Source organism: Rhinoderma darwinii, chromosome 3 (assembly GCF_050947455.1).
Source record: "Rhinoderma darwinii isolate aRhiDar2 chromosome 3, aRhiDar2.hap1, whole genome shotgun sequence".
NCBI lineage: Eukaryota > Metazoa > Chordata > Amphibia > Anura > Rhinodermatidae > Rhinoderma > Rhinoderma darwinii.
In genome coordinates this window covers 28,915,978-28,936,777 of record NC_134689.1, presented here as the reverse complement: position 1 = coordinate 28,936,777, position 20,800 = coordinate 28,915,978, and the positions used below count along the sequence as shown (strand labels likewise).

The 20,800-nt window shown below is 41.1% G+C and overlaps 1 protein-coding gene across 4 annotated transcripts in view; it reads left to right on the top strand.

The window, feature by feature from the left end:
• The window catches only part of LOC142750934 (uncharacterized), a 282,134-nt gene that overhangs the window by 19,913 nt on the left and 241,421 nt on the right, over positions 1–20,800 (top strand). The window contains exons 1-8 of one of the 4 annotated variants that reach the window (XM_075859912.1): positions 4,269–4,430; positions 9,464–9,571; positions 9,772–9,891; positions 9,983–10,063; positions 11,953–12,009; positions 12,400–12,480; positions 19,512–19,568; positions 20,481–20,660. In XM_075859912.1, coding sequence (XP_075716027.1) covers positions 4,362–4,430; positions 9,464–9,571; positions 9,772–9,891; positions 9,983–10,063; positions 11,953–12,009; positions 12,400–12,480; positions 19,512–19,568; positions 20,481–20,660 — 753 coding nt within the window. In that variant the 5' untranslated portion in view covers positions 4,269–4,361. Of the gene's footprint in view, positions 1–4,268; positions 4,431–8,550; positions 8,637–9,463; positions 9,572–9,771; positions 9,892–9,982; positions 10,064–11,952; positions 12,010–12,399; positions 12,481–19,511; positions 19,569–20,480; positions 20,661–20,800 lie in introns of those variants that run through there. The other 3 variants (XM_075859911.1, XM_075859913.1, XM_075859914.1) reach the window with 3 other exon arrangements.

Below are 20,800 nucleotides of genomic sequence, written 5' to 3'. Positions count from 1 at the left end.
CTTTGTGGATGGTATGGTGTATGTAGGGCTTGACTTATGCCTAGAGCTGACAACACATGGTTCATGATTTCACCCGTAAAATGAGTTCCTCTGTCGCTCTCGATCACCTCTGGAACTCCATATCTGCACACCACCTCGTTGATCAGTTTCTTTGCTGTGGCTACGGCTGTAGCTTTGGTTACTGGAAATGCTTCTGGCCATCCTGAAAAGAGATCAATACAAACAAGCACATACTCATAGGTACCGACTTTTGGTAATTGAATATAGTCTATCTGCAGTCTCTGGAACGGATATATAGGTCTGGGTGTGTGCTTCTGTGGTACTTTTACAGTTCTTCCAATATTATGTGTTGCACAGATCATGCATCCTTGTGTAAAACTGCTGGCCATCACACTAAACCCTGGAGCATACCACACCTTGTTTACCAAGTCCATCATTGCCGTTTTTGATTGGTGAGTCGCTCCATGTGTTATTTGGGCCATCATTGGGAACATTGTCTTAGGCAGGCACAGTTTATTCTTGCATTGCCAGAGGCCATCTTTTCGTAGCGTTGCTCCTTGGGCCGTCCACTTGTCTTTTTCTTCTTCTGTTGCTTGTCCTTGAAGTTTTTGCAGTAGTTCCGGGCTTACAGCTGGTCTTGTTTCCTCTGGATCTTTTATCTGACATACGGCTGCTAACACGGGTAGCTTCTGTGCTGCTTGCTTTGCCGCTTCGTCTGCCAGGGCATTTCCCCTTTTGTCTCTGGTGAACTCACCTTAGTGTGAGCTTTTAATGTTTACTACTGCTACTTCTGTGGGTAACATCAGGGTCTCCATCAAGTATTTTACAAAGTCTGCATTCTTTACAGGTGTACCTGCAGAGGTCAAAAACTGTCTAGCCTTCCATATGGGGCCATAATCGTGTGCAATCCCAAAAGCATATTGAGAGTCAGTGTATATATTTGCTGTCTTTCCTTCTGCATGTTGGCATGCTGCTGCCAGGGCCTTAAGCTCCGCTTCTTGTGCTGAGCGGGACGCTGGTAAGGAGGCTGCTTCTAGGACTACATCTTCGGTGGTTACTGCATATCCTGTAAGAAAAGATCCTTCTACACAATACCTTGAACCATCCACAAAGAGTATTAGGTCTGGGTTTTGGAGTGGGGTATCTCTTACATGTGCGAACCCCACTGTTTCCTGGGCCATAAGGGCCATACAATCATGTTCATCAGTTTCAGGCAAAAATTGTGACCATACTTTACCTACGTCTTCTCCCCCTTGCTCCAAAGGCAGTAAGGTAGCTGGGTTCAATGTAGTACAGCTATGGAGTGTGACCTGCTCAAGGAGAAGGAGTGCACAGGTTAATCTCAAATGTCTTGCAGTTGACAAATGCTTAGGTTGTACTTGAGTTAGAATAGCAGTAATATACAAGTTTTGTTTTGCCTTCTCCCTCATCTAAATCCATAAAAACTCGTGTGAGTGACGTCACATCGCCTCCTGTGTAACTTTGCTGGAGGGGGATGGTCTCTTACACATAAACCAAAATTGTACCTGATCAGTTCCTTCACCCTTCCCCCCCTTGTGGACTCTGCGAGAGTAATGTAGCAGAGTTCAAAACTACATCTCAACATAACACTAGTTTAACCCCCTGTAATGTACAACAGCCTGAAACAAAAATGACTTTTTCCTGACAAACATTTGATCTTTACAATGACATAACTCATGTGTGAAATCAAAAATAGAACAATTGTAGTTAGTTATTCAATTAAACAGAAAATATTATCTCTGATAACATTAATTACTGCAAACCAATAAACAGTATAACGGTGGGGTCACATACATTTTCAAAACCCCCGTGTCTCACAGTATCTGTAGTTTAATACATCTGAATGATCAAAACACATGAAATCTGATCACATCATAACACATAAATATCGTAACTTTTATAACCAACAGCGCTTGCGCAAAAGAGAAGAAATTTATTTCAGTTTGTACACATTACTGATATATATATATATATATATCTCAGCAGTGCATATTGAGATCCCTTTGTCTCATCAGCCCTGCAGACTGCACCCAGTCAGCCCCCCTCCTCCTCCTCCCAAACACAGCACACTTTAGGGGGGAGGGAGGGGGGTCACAAACTCGCAGCTTCTCACCACTTCTCACAACTTCTCACAATCTTAACACTTTCAATGCCGGCAAAACAACATACGTATCTGCAATCATTCATCACACCATTGTATAGGAATTATCTACGTTAATGTTTAACCGTACAATCTGTCGGCCACCATCTCTATATTATGATGACGTGTTGTTTCATCAGTGAACTAGACTGGAACTTCTGTAAATAGAAAAAACACTACAAATGACAAAATTAACAAGGTGATTATTTCATACTGATTTGGATGGGCCGGGCGTGGCCACATCAGGGGCAGGGGGGGGGGGGGCAGCCTCTCCCATTGGAAACACAGTGCGCAGGGGGTTTCCCACCAACAATGAGGACACACTCAACATGAGGTACGGACGCCATTACCGGGCGTCGGCTGGTCCTGTTTTCTAATACATACAATATGACACAAAGTCATACAAAATATCTATTTCAGCATTTAATGTTGTGTCCATTCTTTTCAAGAACAAGATTACATTTCTTATCTCACTAGCAGCTGTTCTTCACCTCCCCCTTCTCTTGTCACACTAGTTGATTCTAAATTATACCATATGGGAATTTACTATAAGGTCACTTGCAACTTTAAAACAGCTACTACTTCTATCACTTCCTTTGCTTTAAACTTTACTTTATAAAATATGAATTTCCTCTGACAACCTCCTGCACTTTTACTTCAGTGTATTAACATTACATACATTTGTAGGCTCTTTGTTGCTTTCTAAAAGATGCTACAATCCATCTACTCCAATCTGCTTTGTCATTTGACTCTGTGTGGTTCTGGATTTACAATCCCCTAATAAATTTACACCATTTTAACAGGTGCTTGCTAATTCACTATCCAACTGAGCCAAATTACAACCAACTAAACAATAATCCCACAAAGGATCTGCTCATTATATCATCTATATTTTTCCAGATCTAATCTTCCCACTTTTCCCATTCCACATGCCTTCATTAACTGATTCGTTCCTTGCGTTGCCTTTTTACCTTCTCTTTCTGCTACTGCCTGTTTGGCTGTCAGTCCTTGTGGGTGCTCATCTCGTAATAGGAACACCAAGTTCCCCATTGTTGCCTAGTTATAAGTGGTCGCCTATGGGCAGACCCTAAGTTACGTAGGGGGTAATTTTCCTGATAGGTGAATTTCTTCTCACCTATTTTAGACAGTTACTTATCCCCTCGAAACTTCTTAATAGGAACACCAAGTTCCTCATCTTGTGACTGTAAGTGGTGGCCTTTTTTGGCACACCCTAAGTAATTCAAGGGGTAAGTTTCCTGATAGGCAAATTTCTTTCTTGCCTATTTTCGACAGTTACTTATCCACTTGATACTTCTTATTTTGTTACAGATTTTAGCTACTGACAGATGAATTTCTTTCTCATCTATTTTAGACAGTTCTAGTTTCCGTACTTACTCTACTCTGGCCAGAGGATCTTTCCCTTTCACAGTCCTTTTATAACTATCTTACTTTCTTCGTCTGAGACACCACTCGAGTACGTGCCCTCCGCACCATGACAATAATATGACAAATATTCCTAATCCAAATAACAAGGCAAACGTAAAATCAAGCTGTTCATTTGACATGCCGGATTATCAGATTGCACAAAATTCTGCAATTTTGAGCTGAAAATCAGTGCATGATAATCTCCGCAAGTACCTCAATGCTGTACACACATTTTCGGCATTTTTCCGGATTATCAGATTGCACAAAATTTTCGATTTCCGGGCTTAAATTTAGCCTATCATAATCCCCGTAGTCACCTGAAGCATGTACACATGTTTCTGGTAATTTGCCAGATTATCTGAATTTTTTTCCAAAAACAATTTCCTTATTCTAAAATGCATTTGTGACACAAAACTGGATTTCTACAACATTCATACAAATACTGTCATGGAGATCAGGCACTTTATCCTGAGGGTAGGATTACATATAGACTTGACCAGATTTTTACACTAAAAATACCCTCATGTGGCCCCTCTATCCCTCAGGAGTACTACCGGGAAGCTGACCTACCAGACAGGAAGGTGCAGAGCAGAGTTTGTAAGAATTAAGTCTTCTTACCTTGCTGCAGCAGTGGTCTGCACGTTCCTTCGTCCGGGTGGTCGCCATTCAAGTCCCGGGAGATCCCCTAGGTGGGGTGCCGTCCTTCTGGTCAAGTCCCTGGTTCGGGCGCCAATTTCTGTGATCGCAATTTGAGTCACGTTACGCCTTGATCTCCATGCAGGTTCAAATCAGGTGGGGGGGACGAGCTCGGAGAAGCAACAGATACACTGAGACGTTTCTCAAGGTAAAAATACTTCTGACTTTATTTAACCGTAGTGGTCGCTTTTATAGCATCACACAAAAACACTCCATAACATATGAGTCATCTGTATATTCAATAAAACCCATTGGTGGAACACAAGGTATTCCCTTTTATGCTTAGGGGGGTTGGTCAAGTGATTGACCGCCATCTGTTCGCAATTTCAAAAGAGACAGCAGAGCAGCTGCAAACTATTTCCTCTCTTAACCTTTCTAAAATACCCATTCTATTGTAACACATGTTCTCCTCTATAACATTTCACTCCTTGGGGCCCCAGATACATTATACATATATTTATTCCATAACAGCGGGAAGTGAAAAAATGAAAAATCGCTGTGGCACCAAGGGGTTAACCGTTGAAGCACCGCGATCAGTGCTGATTGCAGTGCGGAGAATGTGAGGGGGACTCATTTTATTCTGTCCCTGTCAGACCTGGCAGCACAGCCGCCGAGACTAACTAAGAAATTGTATCAGCCCTGGGACTAATAATGAACTAGTAATATTATATTTTAGTGCGGACCTTAGGTGTACAGTCAGTAATAACGTGGCTTCCTCAGGAAGCAGCGATACGTTGTGACGATACGCCTGGGGCTTTCAGTCCCCTTCTCCCCTCGTCTCATATTACGGGACATGCTGGTTAGAGGGAATATTTTTTTTTACAGATGCCTATATATTAGGATTGCATATCTAGGGGATTAGGAGGTAATGTGGGGGTTCCTTTTTGCCACTTATCCGGGTGGCTTCTCCCAGAGATTTTGTGTAGCATGTTGATGCTATTTTAAATGTTTTTAACTATTTCATGTGGTGTATTTACTTCTAAATAAAGTTATATATTTGTGATATACATACTTATTTTACGGTATTTCTTTGCCATATATACATACCCATTGTGTATCGTATTCATATTGTGTCTTGGGGGGTATGTGGCAATATTTACGCAGTGCCCGCCGGTGACATAAACAGTCAGTAATAACCTGTCATACTGTATAGACATATGATAGTACTTGTAAATAAAGTAACCAATAAAAAAAATCCCACTGCAACGCTAAAAAATACAAAATAATTATTTTTTTAACCCATACAATAAAATTTTTCCATCTAATAATTTTAACGGTAAACACTGTAAAGAAGGAATGAAAAACTATGGTGAAATTGCTATTTTTATGCTTCATACTCAATTCAAATAAATGAAACACAATTATATATTTACCCGGGTTTAAGTGGGCTTACGGGCTGAGCCCGCTCCATACACCGCGACTGTCAGCTGCTTATTGCAGCTGACACTAATGTTCCAGGATTGGAGGTAACTCTGATTCTGGCCATTTACCCGCCTAGCTATTGACCTCGGCATCTAAGCCATTAGACAGAGGAGGGGTCACTTCTGTCACCACATCATTCCACCTGCAATGTGATTGCAGGGTGCCGATGGATTGTCATTGCAGCCGGGCGCCCGCATCTGCCATGTTGGTGTTCCTATTATGCCTTTTTAGAGCAAACACTGTAGTAAAAAACAAGCAATGAACTATAAACTGCAGAATTATACTTAACATACCTGGTGTCATCAGCGCTAGTCCATCCGAGGGCAGGGGAGGGGCGTCAGTGTATCTTAGACTGGCAGACAACGCTCTCCATATGCCAGTCTTAGACAGCGGCAGCCATCTTCGACCGGAATGTGGGAATAGAGCCAGGAACAAGCAGGAGAAGGCCACAAGGTATGTTAACTCTAATTTTTCAGTTTATAGTTAATTTTAAGTTTTTAACTAGAGGGTCGTTTTTATAGGGGACTGTTAAAACAACAATACACTGCAATGTATAAGTATTGTAGAGTATTGTACCAGCATCATACCATCACACGCTCAAGTCCCTTACTGGGATGAAAACAAAAGTCAAAATTAAATAAAAAATGTTTCCCTTAAAGTAATGTAAACATTAAAAAAATAAACATAATTGGTAATGCCACATATGTAAATGTCTAAACGAATACAATATAACGTTATTTATCTGGCACAATGAACGCGTAAAAAAACTGAGAAAAAAATAAATAAATGACACGTCATAATTGCTGTTACCCTGCCTCCCAGAAAAAAAAAGTGGAATAAAAAGTTGCATGTATCCAAAATGGTATACAAAAAAAACTACAGCTCGCATCACAAAAATGAAGCCCTCAGACAGCTCCATCAATGGAAAAATAAAACAGTTAGAGCTCTCAGAATATGGCGACACAAAAGACATTTTCCAATTAAAAGTAGTAAAAAAAATTAAAAAAAAGTATAAATTTGGTAACGCCGTAATTATTTTGACCTACAAAATAACATTAGTGCGCTATTTCGCAGCAGGGTGAACTCTGTCAAACGAAACCCAAAAAACAATGAAAGAATTGCTGTTTTTTTTTTACATTTTACACCACTAAATAATTTTTAAAAGTTTCCCTGCTACATAATATGGTACAATAACTGGTGCCATTAAAACTACTACTCTTCCCCTAAACAATAGACAAGCATTGATATTAATGCAGCCGTGTCCGGGCCGTTAAAAAAACGTCCACCACACGGCCGATTATCCCTTTCGTGTGAATAAGGCCTAATAGGAACAACTGTATGGGGGGCCTAAAGCCGAGTTCACACGGGGCGGATATCCTGCGTAAAAGCACGCAGCGTATCCGCGCTGTGCGCTGCAGGGAATTCCGGGCGAAAAAGCGCATCAAACTGTGGTGTGGAAAACCGCTGCACTAACCGGCCTGCTAGCAGGAGACCGCTGCAGCCAATCCCATGAGATCGGCCCTCAGACGTTATACAGGCTGGCCTCCTGGGATGATGTTTCATCCAATGTGACCACTGCTAGAGCCTGTGATTGGCTACGGCGGTCACATAGGATGAAACGTCACACCAGGCGGCCACGCTGGAGGGAGGAACACAGACTTCTGGGTAAGTATGTTTTTTTTTATCTTTCTTTTTTTGCAATGGGATCACTGCGAACAATTTTTTTTTTTTTGTGATCCACCGCAAAAAAAGCAATAACTGCTATATTTTGTGGGATTTACCTCCCATTGTATTCAATGGGGAAAACCTGCAACAAATAAGCAGCGTTTACGCAAATACAATTGACATGCTGTGGAATAAAATACCGCACCGCAGGTCAATCACTAAGCGTTCTTTCCTCGCAGTATATACGCAGCGTGTGGATGAGATTTGTTTTATCTCATCCACTTTGCTGCTACTGTATTTGCTGTAGATTTTCCGCAGCGAACTCCCTTGCTGAAAAACTGCAGTATTTACACAACGTGTGAACTGACCCTAAATGTACCCGATGCTGTATAACAGAATAGCAGCCTTAGGGTATGTTCACACGCTAGCTGTCATTTACGGCTGAAATGACAGCCTGTTTTCAGAAGAAAATAGCTGCGTTGTTTCAGCCGTAAATGCTCCTCCTCGTAATATACGAGGCGTCTGTGACGCTCGTAAATCTTGAGCTGTTCTTCATTGAGTTCAATGAAGAACGGCTCAAATTACATTGCAAAGAAGTGCCCAGCTGTCAAACGACGACGCGTAAATTACAGGTCGTCTGCACAGTACGTCGGCAAACCCATTCAAATGAATGGGCAGATGTTTGCCGACGTATTGTAGCCTTATTTTCAGACGTAAAACGAGGCATAATACGCCTCGTTTATGTCTGAAAATAGGTCGTGTGAACCCAGTCTCATATGTGAAGGCAACAATGATTTAACATGACATCTCACCATGTAAATGGAAGCATAATGTTATAATGTGTATAGAGACAATGTAGCAAAATGTATCTTTTATAAGCTATAAACAGAACAGGACTCCATTATTTGTTACAATGTAACAGTTCATTACTTAAAGTCATTGTATCTATAGTTGTACAGTGACAAGACTGAGGCGGCGGGATTAGAATTTGACAGTTTATATCTGATGTTTTTGAAATGTTATTAATCTCCACATCGTGTCCTTGCCATGTCATGAAGCCCGTTATAATATCACTGCCCTGTAACCAAGGTATGGCCCTGTGATGTCACATCCTACTCTGATGTCACCGGTCACTGCTTTAATATTCCGAGCTCAGGCTTAACTTCTTTGAGGGTTTTGGTAGGAGAGAGAGAAGGAGAGGAGAGTGAGATACTGATATTACTGATTGTATTACTGTGCAAATTTTCTGAAAATGGCCAAATTCGTTGTAAGTAATCCAATATATATTGTGTTTATGAAGATTAAGGATCATTTATTTATTTTCTGTTCATGTTCCACAATGTTGTACAGAGCTTGTATTATCAGTCCCTGTCTCCAATGGGGCTCACAATCTAATTTTTCTATCTCACAAATATACACCTCAGGCCCAGTTTCATAGAAAGCCAATTCAACTATTAGTATGTTTTCAAGAAGATGGATTTTTTTATGTGTTGATTCTTAAAGATGCAGGAGTTTTATGGTATTATTGTGATCCAACAACTTGTGATAAACTGTTAGGTGATACGGACGTCATAAATCATGTCTCTGTCCCACAGAAACATCTATACAGTATGGGGGCACGGTCCGTAAAAAGCCATAAATAGCATGTCCTATCTTTTGCGAAGGCTTTCTACGGCACGGGCACATTCCCGTAATTAAACGCGAAATCGTCCGGCGGCCATAGAAATGAATCGTCCGTAATTAGGAACTAACTCTACGGTCGTGTGCATGGGGCCTAATTAGAGAATACAGACTGTCAGAATTGGCTCCAGTATTCTGCTTATCGCTGCATCAGCATATTAGACATTCACTTTAATGTCCGACACACTTTCCCATTATTGTTGGCCACTTGATCAGACATTGTAATGTTATGGCCATGTCCATTATTGGGAATTATTGGTGGCAGTTGATGCTCCGTGCATCACCACAGGGTCAGGTGCTGTCTATATATAAACATAGGATCATAATGGATCTCTCCCCTATACACAAATCTAAATCATGATCTACAGAAAAACATTCACCTGAAGGTAACTCATTTTTCTGTCTTTTTCACAGCAATGTCTCGCTGGGGTCTTTGATTACATCCCGGACGCTCCAGTAAGAGAGTTCAAAATCCCAGCAAGGACATGGAAACCTTCCTGGAGACGGGACTACAAGAGCAAGGTAACATTTCTCTTATTCTATATTTTCTTCTAGTTTTATCTTGATGCAGAAAAGTCAGGGTTGGGGGGATGTTTGGATACATTGGGGGATGCTTTGATGCTTCGAAAGGATGTTTGGATATATTGGTGGAAATTTGGATATTGAATATACAAAAAATGTGTAAAATTCACATCTATTCACTTCAGTTTTCTCTTTGGCAGGATAATCTTGTTCATCCAGATTCTGCTCCTAAAACAGCGGAGCCGACCATAGCTTCAATTGGATTGGTGAATCTGGAAAATAAGCTGTCTCCCTTGGCCAGAAAGGGGTATTATGTCAAGGTAACAGACCTATATGCACAAAGATAGACAGACAGACAGACAGATAGACAGAGAGATAGATCACATGTGACTTTTTTTCTCTGTCACACAGAAACATCAACCTGCCCGCTCCCAGGATTCAGGGAAGCGTGGGAAATGGAATCTTTTTGGAGTTCATCAGTCCAAAAAGGAGGTAAATAGCATTTACATCAAAGTGAAAGCTCCACTGGAGTAACATCCACATCATATTAAGACTGACAGCAGACCGGGAACCACCCCTGGCCTGCAGAAGTAAATATGTAATATAACCAACCTAATATAAGAAAGACAGGAAACCTACATTATGGGTAAAAGTGGGGGTCGGCCACAGCTTCATTTAAAGGGTAAATGAAGGTTTGACAAACTTCTGACATGTCATAGTGACATGTCAGAAGTTTTGATTGGTGGGGGTCCGAGCACTGAGACCCCCACCAATCGCTCAAACGAAGCGGCAGAAGCACTCGTGTAGGCGCTTAGCCGCTACTTGTCTGTTCGGCTTTTTCCGGAAATCAATGTATCGGAGTACGGGCCCAATAAAAAGTCTATGAGCCCGTACACCGATACATCGGCTTTCCGGAAAAAGCGCTTCATTTGAGCGATTGGTGGGGGTCACAGTGCTCGGACCCCAACCAATCAAAACTTCTGACATGTCACTATGACACGTCAGAAGTTTGTCAAACCTTTAGTTACCCTTTAAAGGGTAACTAAACTTTTTGAAAAACTTTTGACGTCATAGTGACTTGTCAGAAGTTTTGATCGGTGGGGGTCCGAGCACTGAGACCCCTACCGATCACTAAAACGAAGCAGCATAAACACCCTCTCCTCTTAGGGTAAGTTCACAAGTAGCGTAAATACTGCAGATTTTCTGTAACGGGATTCGTTGTGGAAAATCTGCAGCATAATACAGTAGCAGCAGAATGGATACGATTTCAACAAACCTCATCCACACGCTGTGTAAATTATTAGCGGAAAAAACGCTCAGAAATTGACCTGTAGTACGTTTATTTAATCTGCAGCATGTCAATTGTGTTTTGCGTAATCGCTGTTTCATGTTGCGGGTTTCCCCCATTGTATTCAATGGGAGGTAAAACCCACAACAAATAGCAGATGTTGCATTTTTTGCGGTGGATGAGCGCAGATCAGAAAAAAAAGAATCGTATACTTACCCAAAATTTTGTGTTTCTTCGTCCAAGGTATCCTCCTGGGATGACTTTTTTCTTTTAGATGTGATAGCTGCAGCCAATCACAGGCTGCAATGGTCACATGGGATAAAACGTCATCCCAGAAGGCCGGCCTGCAGGATGGCAGAGGGACATGTTGCCATGGCTACGTAAGTATCAAACTTTTTTTTTTTTCATGTGCAGTTTTTCACAGTGGATATTCCGGCTGAAAAACTGCACTATAATTTGGTGCAGTTTTTCAGACGATATTCCCTGCGGCGCCCAGGGCGGATACGCTGTGTGCTTTTACGCAGTATATCTGCCCTCTATGAGCTGTCAGTCAACCTGTCCCTAGATTAGACAGCCAGGGAGAAAAGCAGGAATTGCAGTTATTGGAATTTTCTAATACATATCCTTGTCAGAGTCACTCCCTTAGCAGTGGAAAATTCATCTACATTTTCTTCTAGTTTTATCTTGATGCAGAAAAGTCAGGGTTGGGGGGATGTTTGGATACATTGGGGGATGCTTTGATGCATCGAAAGGATGTGTTTGGGTATATTGGTGGAAGTTTGGATATTAACTAAACAAAAATATTTTAAAAACACATCTATCTATTCACTTCAGATTTCTCTTTGGCAGGCTTTTCCTGTTCAACCAGATTCTGCTCCTAAAACCATGGAGCCGACCATAGCTTTAAATGGATTGGTGAATCTGGAAAAAATGCCTTCTCCCTTGGTCAGAAAGGGGTATTATGTGACGGTAGATAGATAGATAGATAGATAGATAGATAGATAGATAGATAGATAGATAGATAGATAGATAGATAGATAGATAGATAGATACGTAGATAGATAGATCACATGTGACTTTTTTTTCTCTGTAGATCACAACACAACGTCCCAAAACTGAGAAAAAGAGCTTTTGGGATGTTTTCGGCAAGGTGAGATTATGTGTTATTATTGATTTCATACTTATTTCCTGCAGCTACAAATTTGTTTGTTATATTTTATCCCTTAGTTTATGTGACTAATTTATAATTCTAATATACAACGGGGGTTTTAAAGCGATAGATAGATAGATATTTCACACGGCCTGCACAGTGGTGCCCCCTACATGCTGGGAGGCTGCAGTGCCCTGTGCACCCGCACATGTCGCACACCCCTAAGACCGGGCATGGGCCCGCTTATGCCGCTTAGGCTGCTACAGTGGTAGTAACGCCACTGGATCTATAGATAGATTGATAGAAAGAAGATAGATAGACAGACAGACATTAGATAGATAGATAGATAGATAGATAGATCACATGTGACTTTTTTTCTCTGTCCCACAGAAACATCTACCTGCTCGCTCCCAGGATTCAGGGAAGCGTGGGAAATTTAATGTTTTCGGACGTCTTCAGTCTGAAAAAGAGGTAAATAGCATTCTATATGGGGGTGTGGCCAGCAGCCAAGATGGACGGACGTGTTTAAGCCGCTCTCCAGGGGACCGTTGTACATCCTGACCTCATCCTGTGCTGAGAGCATACCTATATGCGATACCTATAGTTTAATACCGGACCACCATACACCCGACAACACTCCTGACATATTCTGGGACCCCCTTTTGGCTGGAAACGACGACATGCGGCATTCGGCGGCCTGATATACATCTCCTGATCCACATCACCACTTCACCTCGTGTAGAGAGCTAGTGACGAAACTACATATGCCTGTCGGCGATCAGTTCCAGCTCTTCCCCTCTTTATGCCGAATAGCCCGTACAACTGCACAAGGTATGGACGATCTCCTTGCCCTGCGGGACGACATACTTTCTCCCGTCTGTGCTGAGTGACGACTTCAGGGGCGTGGGACACAGATACCGGAGCTCCCGCAGGTGTCCGACATATCCTCCTAGTTCTCCTTGCAGTGCCTAACCTTGGCTCCTGCAACAACTTGGGACTACTGACTTATCCTGCACACTCCCTGTTATTGGGAGTCACAACGCGGCGGGAAAACATCCATTAACTTACCTGAGGTACTCTTTCCTGTGTAGCTGCGACATTGACGTTTCTTGATCACTTATCACGTTGATCAGACTTATTATTTGGATGGACACGTCTACTTTACACTAATATATCTTGTCTTCCTGGGCCTGCTACCCAGTACAAATACATGTGAATTGCTCATTCTTTATTGAAAGGCATGCACAAATCCAAACTACAGCCTACTATGTATAGACTGAAAGAGTTTGTTCATACAGACCAAGAAGGACATATGTCTACTCCTCGCTCAACACGTTCTACACAGGGGAAATTAAGGGAAGGCGATCCTCATTCCAGAGATGGTGTTGACCCTGATACAGATCCTGAACCTACTTTGCGACAGGTTTCCACATAGTTGTTGTCGGCCATTACTACCTGTACCTCCTCCTTGACAGGTAAAGAAATAAAAATCGATGCCAATTTACTGTGCCGGCACATGCAAAATTAGCACGGTTTTATAGGAGAAATAGAGGATAGAGTATCCCGTGCAGAAGACAAGATTAATCCTCTCACAATTACAATTTCCTCTGCCTCTCGTAAAATGGAAGCTTGTCAGTCCAAACTGGATGACTTGGAAAATAGACTACGCCGCAATAACTTGCGAATCATTGGTCTCCCTGAGAAGGCTGAATGCCAGACTCCAGAATCATTCTTAGAAAACTAGCTCAAAACTACATAAGGAGACGCCTCCTTTTCCGCCTGCGTTGTAGTGGAACGTGCTCATAGAGTACCGGCTAAACCTCCCCCTCCAGGTGCCAACCCACGACCATTTTTGGCTAAACTACTGAATTATAGAGATCGTGACTCCGTCCTACGTCTTGCCCGCTTCAAAGGGCCGCTGAAATTGAACAACTCTACCATTTCCATTTTTCCTGACTTCTCAGCGGACTTACAGAAACAGCGTGCTACCTTCATTGAGGTAAAAAGGAAATTTAGAAATCGCAGAATTCCCTACTTTATGGCGTATCCAGCTTGTCTCCGTATAGACGCTGATGGCAAGGTGGTCTTCTTACAGTCCACGGGAAACAACTGAATGGCTCCAAATGCAGCCGTCACAAGATTGACCTGGATTTACACACAGGATATTTCTTTAGCTACACTTTTGACCTGCTGAACTTTTGCGACACTGATTTTGTTGGCTACATCTTCTGGAAGTTTACTTGGTGCTTTTGGTTAGAATATATATGACGTGTTACCTGTATACTTATGTACATTTTACTGCTTATCATTTTACATTCTTGTATTTGCTTCCTGTTACCATCTATCCATGTCCCATACAGATTTAATGTAGGTCCCGGTATACGACTCACCCTTATGTTGTGTGGCCCGGTTTCCTATTAATATCTAATCTGTTTATTATAATACTGTGTATGTGTAGTCACATGTCTGACAATATCTTAGTCGGACATTCACCATTCTACACTATATTTCACCCTGCAACTACATCTTTACAGGGTTACAGGGTTACTGTTCCATGTTACTATTTTAATATGGTTCTTATTGTTTTGATCTTAGCCTATGTCATAGATGCTACGAAATTTTGTTATAATCACTGTCACGTCTTTTATATACTCCTTTTCTTCTGGACCCTTACTCATATTCAGGATTATACATATACTTACCATACCTATATATACATGTCTTCGACTCTAACGTCTCGTGGAATGTGTATGGTTTGGGTACTTCGGGCATCAGTTTTTTCCCACTCCAGTCCCCATATTGTTGGCCTACAAGAAACTTATCTCACAGCTGACCCTGGGTACAATGTTCTTACCACTCCTACCACACTTCATATTCCAGAGGGGTCTCTCTTCTTGTACACCGATCTGTGCGTTGGAATCCTATGCAAACCCACAGAGACCCAGATGGGAAATTTGTCTTCGTTTATACAGAAATTGACACTAGACCATAGGTGGTCTTATGTCTTTATAATCCCCCACAAGCCAATCTATATGTTATTCAGGCGGCGATTACATTCACTCACCAATTCCCTACATCTTTTATCTTATGTATGGGTGAATTTGATCAAGTCATGCACACATCCTTAGATAGATTTGCCACTCTCTCCCCTCTATACACCCTACTTCTTTATATCAGCTAATCAATAGTGTGGGCTGGATCGACCTATGGAGAACACACCACCCTGATGAGGTAGAATACACCTGTCACTCAACGGGATGGAATACGTTGTCTAGAATTGACTATCGTTTTGGCTCCCCTAATGTCTCTCTATATGTCACATCAGTAGCACATGATGGTAGAGGTATGTCTGACCACAGTCCAGTATTACTTCACTTAACTTTCCCTGGTAGACGTATATTGGCCAATTGGAAAATACAACCCTTCTGGCTAAAACTTATTGGCCAATCTGATCGTATACCAATCGTATATTAATGATTCATCTCTATCGCATACTCTGTGGTGGGATTCGTTCAAGGCGTATCTTCAAGGCTGTTTAAAATCCACCGTCTCTTTTATTAAAAGAACCTCAGCTCAATTAGAACGAGATTTGGAAAGTCAGGTGGCAGCAGCAGAGGCACAATACATTACTGACCCTACTGATGCCCATAAAACTAACTGGTTAAGTTTGACACATATAAAAGACAACTCCACCTTAAATCTAAACGTCAGCTATTCTTCACACGTCAATACTATTTTGAGATGGGCAACCAGTCTAGTCAGTTATTGGCCCACCTAATTAAACAGGACAGTGATAGTAACTCAGTCCTGAAAATTTGGGACTCTGATGGGACCATTTTAACAGAGGCTGAGAAGATTACATCCAGATTCAGGAATTACTATGCTGAGTTATATAGCTCCTCTTATGCCTACTCTGTAAACTGATGTTTTATCATATTTACAAGATCACACATTTCCGACTTTTTCAAATGAGCAAGTTTCCAGATTCGAAGCCCCATTTAGGCCCCATGCACACGAACGTGCTTTTGCAGCCGCAATTCTCCCGTGGATCCCATGGATCCCATGGGCTCGTTCATTTCTATGGGCCCATGCACACGATCGTGGTTTCCACTGTCCGTGTATGGCCCAGGAGCCCAGGCTCATAGAAAATAATGGACGTGGCCATGTGCATGGCCCGCGATTGCCTGCCGATAGAAGTATATAGAAGATTTTTAGACACAATTGCCCCACTCCTATTAGATACCCTTAGTCAAGCCCCACACTCACGCTCCCTTCCATCTACATTCTATGATGCTACAATCATAGTGCTACTGAAACCTGACAAAGACCCTCTTGAGTGTGGCTCATATAGACCCATATCACTAGTTAATGTAGACTATAAAATTTAGACTAAGATACTTTTCAGAAGATTAAACGAGATCATCCTTTCTATAATCCATTTGGATCAAACTAGGTTCATGCTGGGAAAGTCAACTGCTGTAAATATCAGGAAAGTGCAAACTATTATACAGTTAAGCAGAGCCCATGATATGCCATGGGCGATTGCTTCTTTAGATAAAATGTAGGCATTCAATTCTGTGGAATGGTCATTTTTATGGGCCTGTTTGACACATTTTGGTTTTGGTCCCCATTTTCAAATGTGGATTCGACTAATATATGCATCCCCTGTGACCAATGTGGTTGTTAATAACATTCCTGCCCTCCCTTTCCCTCTGGCTCGTGGCACAGGACGCGTCCCCTGTCTCCGGCTTTATTTGCTATAGCCATAGAAGCGATAGCAATTAGACTCCGCTCCTTACCAGAAATCACTGGCATTACATGGAAGGATAAAACAACTGTAGTGGGTTTATATGCCAATGATATGGTCCTTTTTTTGAGAAATCAATCTAAATCATTCCACTTATCTGTCCAATCACTTAATACTTTCTCACAATGCTCAGGACTACGGGTAAATTGGCAGAAATCGGCCATACTATGCACGGCAAGAAATCCCACTCCTGACCCATTACTATTACAATATGACCTTGAAACTGTTTCCAAGTTTAAATATCTTGAAATCCATATGGTTCTTGGTCATAAACATTCCGGCGAGACTTCTATTGCCCCATTTTTAGGACAGGTAGGAGATAAATTTAGCTCATGGTCCAAATTACCGCTATCCGTTGCAGGCCGCATAAATTTAGTTAAAATGGTAGCGCAACCTAAATGTACTTATGTATTGCAACATCTGCCTGTCACAGTGCCTATGTCCTTCTTCCGATCCCTTAATTCTTTAGTTATTAAATTCATATGGGGTTCGTTCAGATAAAAACTTAAACTAAACTATGGCTTTGTCAGACTTTCATTTATATTACTTGGCTGTTCAACTCCGTAATATACAAGATTGGGTCTGCGATACTCATCTTTTTGTTTCTGATTATTTTTTGGCTTCTCTGGTAGCAGGTCATAGCTTGCTTAGCTTCTTAGAATATCCAGGATTCACTAAGCAAACTACCTTACTCCCTCTACAGTCTTGCATTAGCAATTTGGTGTACATCTAAAAAAATACTTACCTATATGGACACCATTCCAGAATTGCCTTTGTGGCATAATCCTACTTTACCCTCCATCCAAATGCTAGCGGACTCCCAGGTCTGGCAAGACCTGGGAATAGTTAGACTTGGTGATGTTGGCTCCTTCCTTACATTCACACAACTGCAAGATACTTACCATATCTCAGGGTTACAATGGTACAGATACTTACACCTTCGCCAACTTACAGGTACAATTTCCACCTAGCACAACCATTATATCTAACTACCCCGTTATTGGCATATTGAAGTCTCAAGGCCCCAGAGGTCTCATTTCGGCCTTATATACTCATTTGCTCTCAGCCAGGATAAACTCTACTCCACTTCCAGTACTTGATATGTGGAAAGTACAAATACCAGATCTTCCCCCGATGACGTAAATGACTTGTTATATTCACATTTGTCAGTATTTCTGGCAATTAATAATAGACTTATTCAGTTATATATTATCCACCAGACTTATCTTACTACTATACGCCTACATCGAATGGGTAGAACTCCCACATATGATTGCCACAGATGTTATCGACCTGAGGCGGACTTCTGCCACCTCATTTGGGAATGTCTATTTATCTCTGCTTTTTGGAAACTAGTATATGACACTATTACACCAATGCTTCCATGCCCTTTGCCATTTATCCAGAAAATAGCCTTGTTAGGTCTTCTGAATGAAGAACACTGGTCACATCACACTTGTGTTTTTCTGAAAGAAACTTTATTTTTAGCTAGGAAAACGATAGCTATGCACTGGATGGCGGACACTCCACCATCGCTATCCGCTTGGAAAGCACTTGTTACTACTGTCATTTCATATGAGCAATTAATATATCACCATCAGGGCTGCCCTAAAAAATGTAATAAAATTTGGGGTCAATGGTTGGCTACCTTTGATGTTTCTGATGAAGACTCTCTTTCAATAACATCACGCTGTTCCTGAATGTGTTGATAACCTGGCGTATACCTGTTATACATGAGAAATAATATGGCATATGCATTATTTTCTGTTCAAAGGTCTCCTTTTAGTTTTGTAGACAGTTTTCACTCCTTTCACTTTATATATTTACTTTATGTAGATTTGCAATTGGATGACTTGTTAATATTTGTTATATATGTATGTATCATTATTGAATATCGTTATCTGATGATGATGATGATGATGATGATGATCATCATCATCATCATCATCATCATCATCATCAGATGATGATCAAGATGTCATTATTGTTCTCATATACTCTCCAACTGCTTTTCATACAGTATTTGTAATATGTAGAATGAAACGAATTTAATTAAATCTAACATTCTATATAATACATTTTCCATTAAAGTGAAAGCTCCAATGGAGCAACATCCACATCATATTAAGACTGGAAAAACCAAGCAACAGCCCCATATAATAACGTGGTCCTCGTGACCATATTTATTAAACCAACCCAGAAAAGATCACAACCAAGTATTGAAAAGATACAAAAAACTCTTTATTAATGTACTATAAGAACACACATCGACATGAATAAAAACAAGGAATGGAAAAACCCTCCCAGGTTTGAAATGGAGTCAGAACACTGAAGCAGTGGAAGATCAGATGATTTACACAGTCAGGGTCCCACATCAACAAAGTGATAGATTACATAGACAGACAGACAGACAGACAGACAGATCACGTATACTTTTTTTTTCTGTCCCACTGTTACATCTACCTTCCCAGCTCCCAGGGTTCAGGAATCTTTTTGGACGTCTTCGGTCTAAAAAGGATGTAAATAGCATTCTATATAATACATTTTCCATTAACGTAACATCCACATCATATTAAGACTGATCGCAGACCGTGAACCACTGACCTATATGCACAATGATAGATAGATAGATAGATAGATATGAGATAGATAGATAGATAGATAGATAGATCACATGTGACTTTTTTCTCTGTAGATCACAACACAACGTCCCAAACCGGAGAAAAAGAGCTTTTGGGATGTTTTCGGCAAGGTGAGATTATGTGTTCTGTTATTGATTTCATACTTATTTCCTGCAGCTACGAAGTTGTTTGTTATGTTTTATCTCTACGTTTTTGTGACTAGTTTATAATTCTAATATACAATGGAGGGTTTATAGCGTTTGTCCAGGACATGTAAAACAAGGGCTGCAGGCAGAGTATGCGGTAAAGTAAGAAAACTAGTTAAACTCACCTACTGCATCCACCGCCGCTCCAGAACTGCTACGAAGGACTCTGCCGGTCAGGTTGTCTCTACAGGAAGTGATGACGTCCCATTCGGCTGCAGCCAATTACTGGCCTCAGGGATGGTTCGCCATTCTTGCCAGCATCACTGCTGAGGCCAGTGATTGGCTGCCGCCGAACGAATGTCATCACTTGCTGTGAAAGTTTACAGACCGGCGGAGCAGTGGCGCACGTACGGTGTGGGAAATTACTAGGTGAGTATTCCTTGTTTTGTTACTCTGGCCCATACCCTGCCTGCTTTTACATTTCCCAGACAACCCCTTTAATGTAAGATTTATCAAGCTTTTCTTTCTCCCTTATAATAATAACAATTATAATAAGAATTAAAAAAACATTTATTTATGTGAATGGCCTTGTGTTAACTTCTTCTGTCAAGTTGTACAAAAATATTCAACCATTTACAAAAGAATAAATAAAAGAAAATGTGACTAGCAATATGGCCACATTACAGTATGACAGACATTGTCACCCAGCTAACCATTATCCCTAGTAACATATTCAACACTGCCATATGGCTTCATAGTTAGACACTGGGTGAGGTGTAATGGAGACTATATATTTCCTATCAAAAGAGATATATACATTATATATATATATATATATATATATATATATATATATATATATGATATATACGATTACTATTTCCCTCCTCTTTGTAGAAGTCTGGATCATCAAAGGTTCAGCCATTGGTCCCAAAATACAAGAACGTTGGGACTCAAGTGAGTAAGGAGGAGTTTCCTGAAATCTCAATGGCCTCACGAAGCACAATGACCGATCCAAAAATTAAAGTGTCGATGGAAACACAAGTGGAAGAAAAAGACTTTGAGAACATCTCAAAGGTGCGTATGATAAAGACAGTACATATCCCAGGCCCACGGCAAATCAAAGTTAATGTTCTTTTGCTTGGGCCAATGATTGAGCAAACAAGTTTTCATTTGAACGCTCGTTCCCGATCATTGCCCTGTGCAGCACATATTCT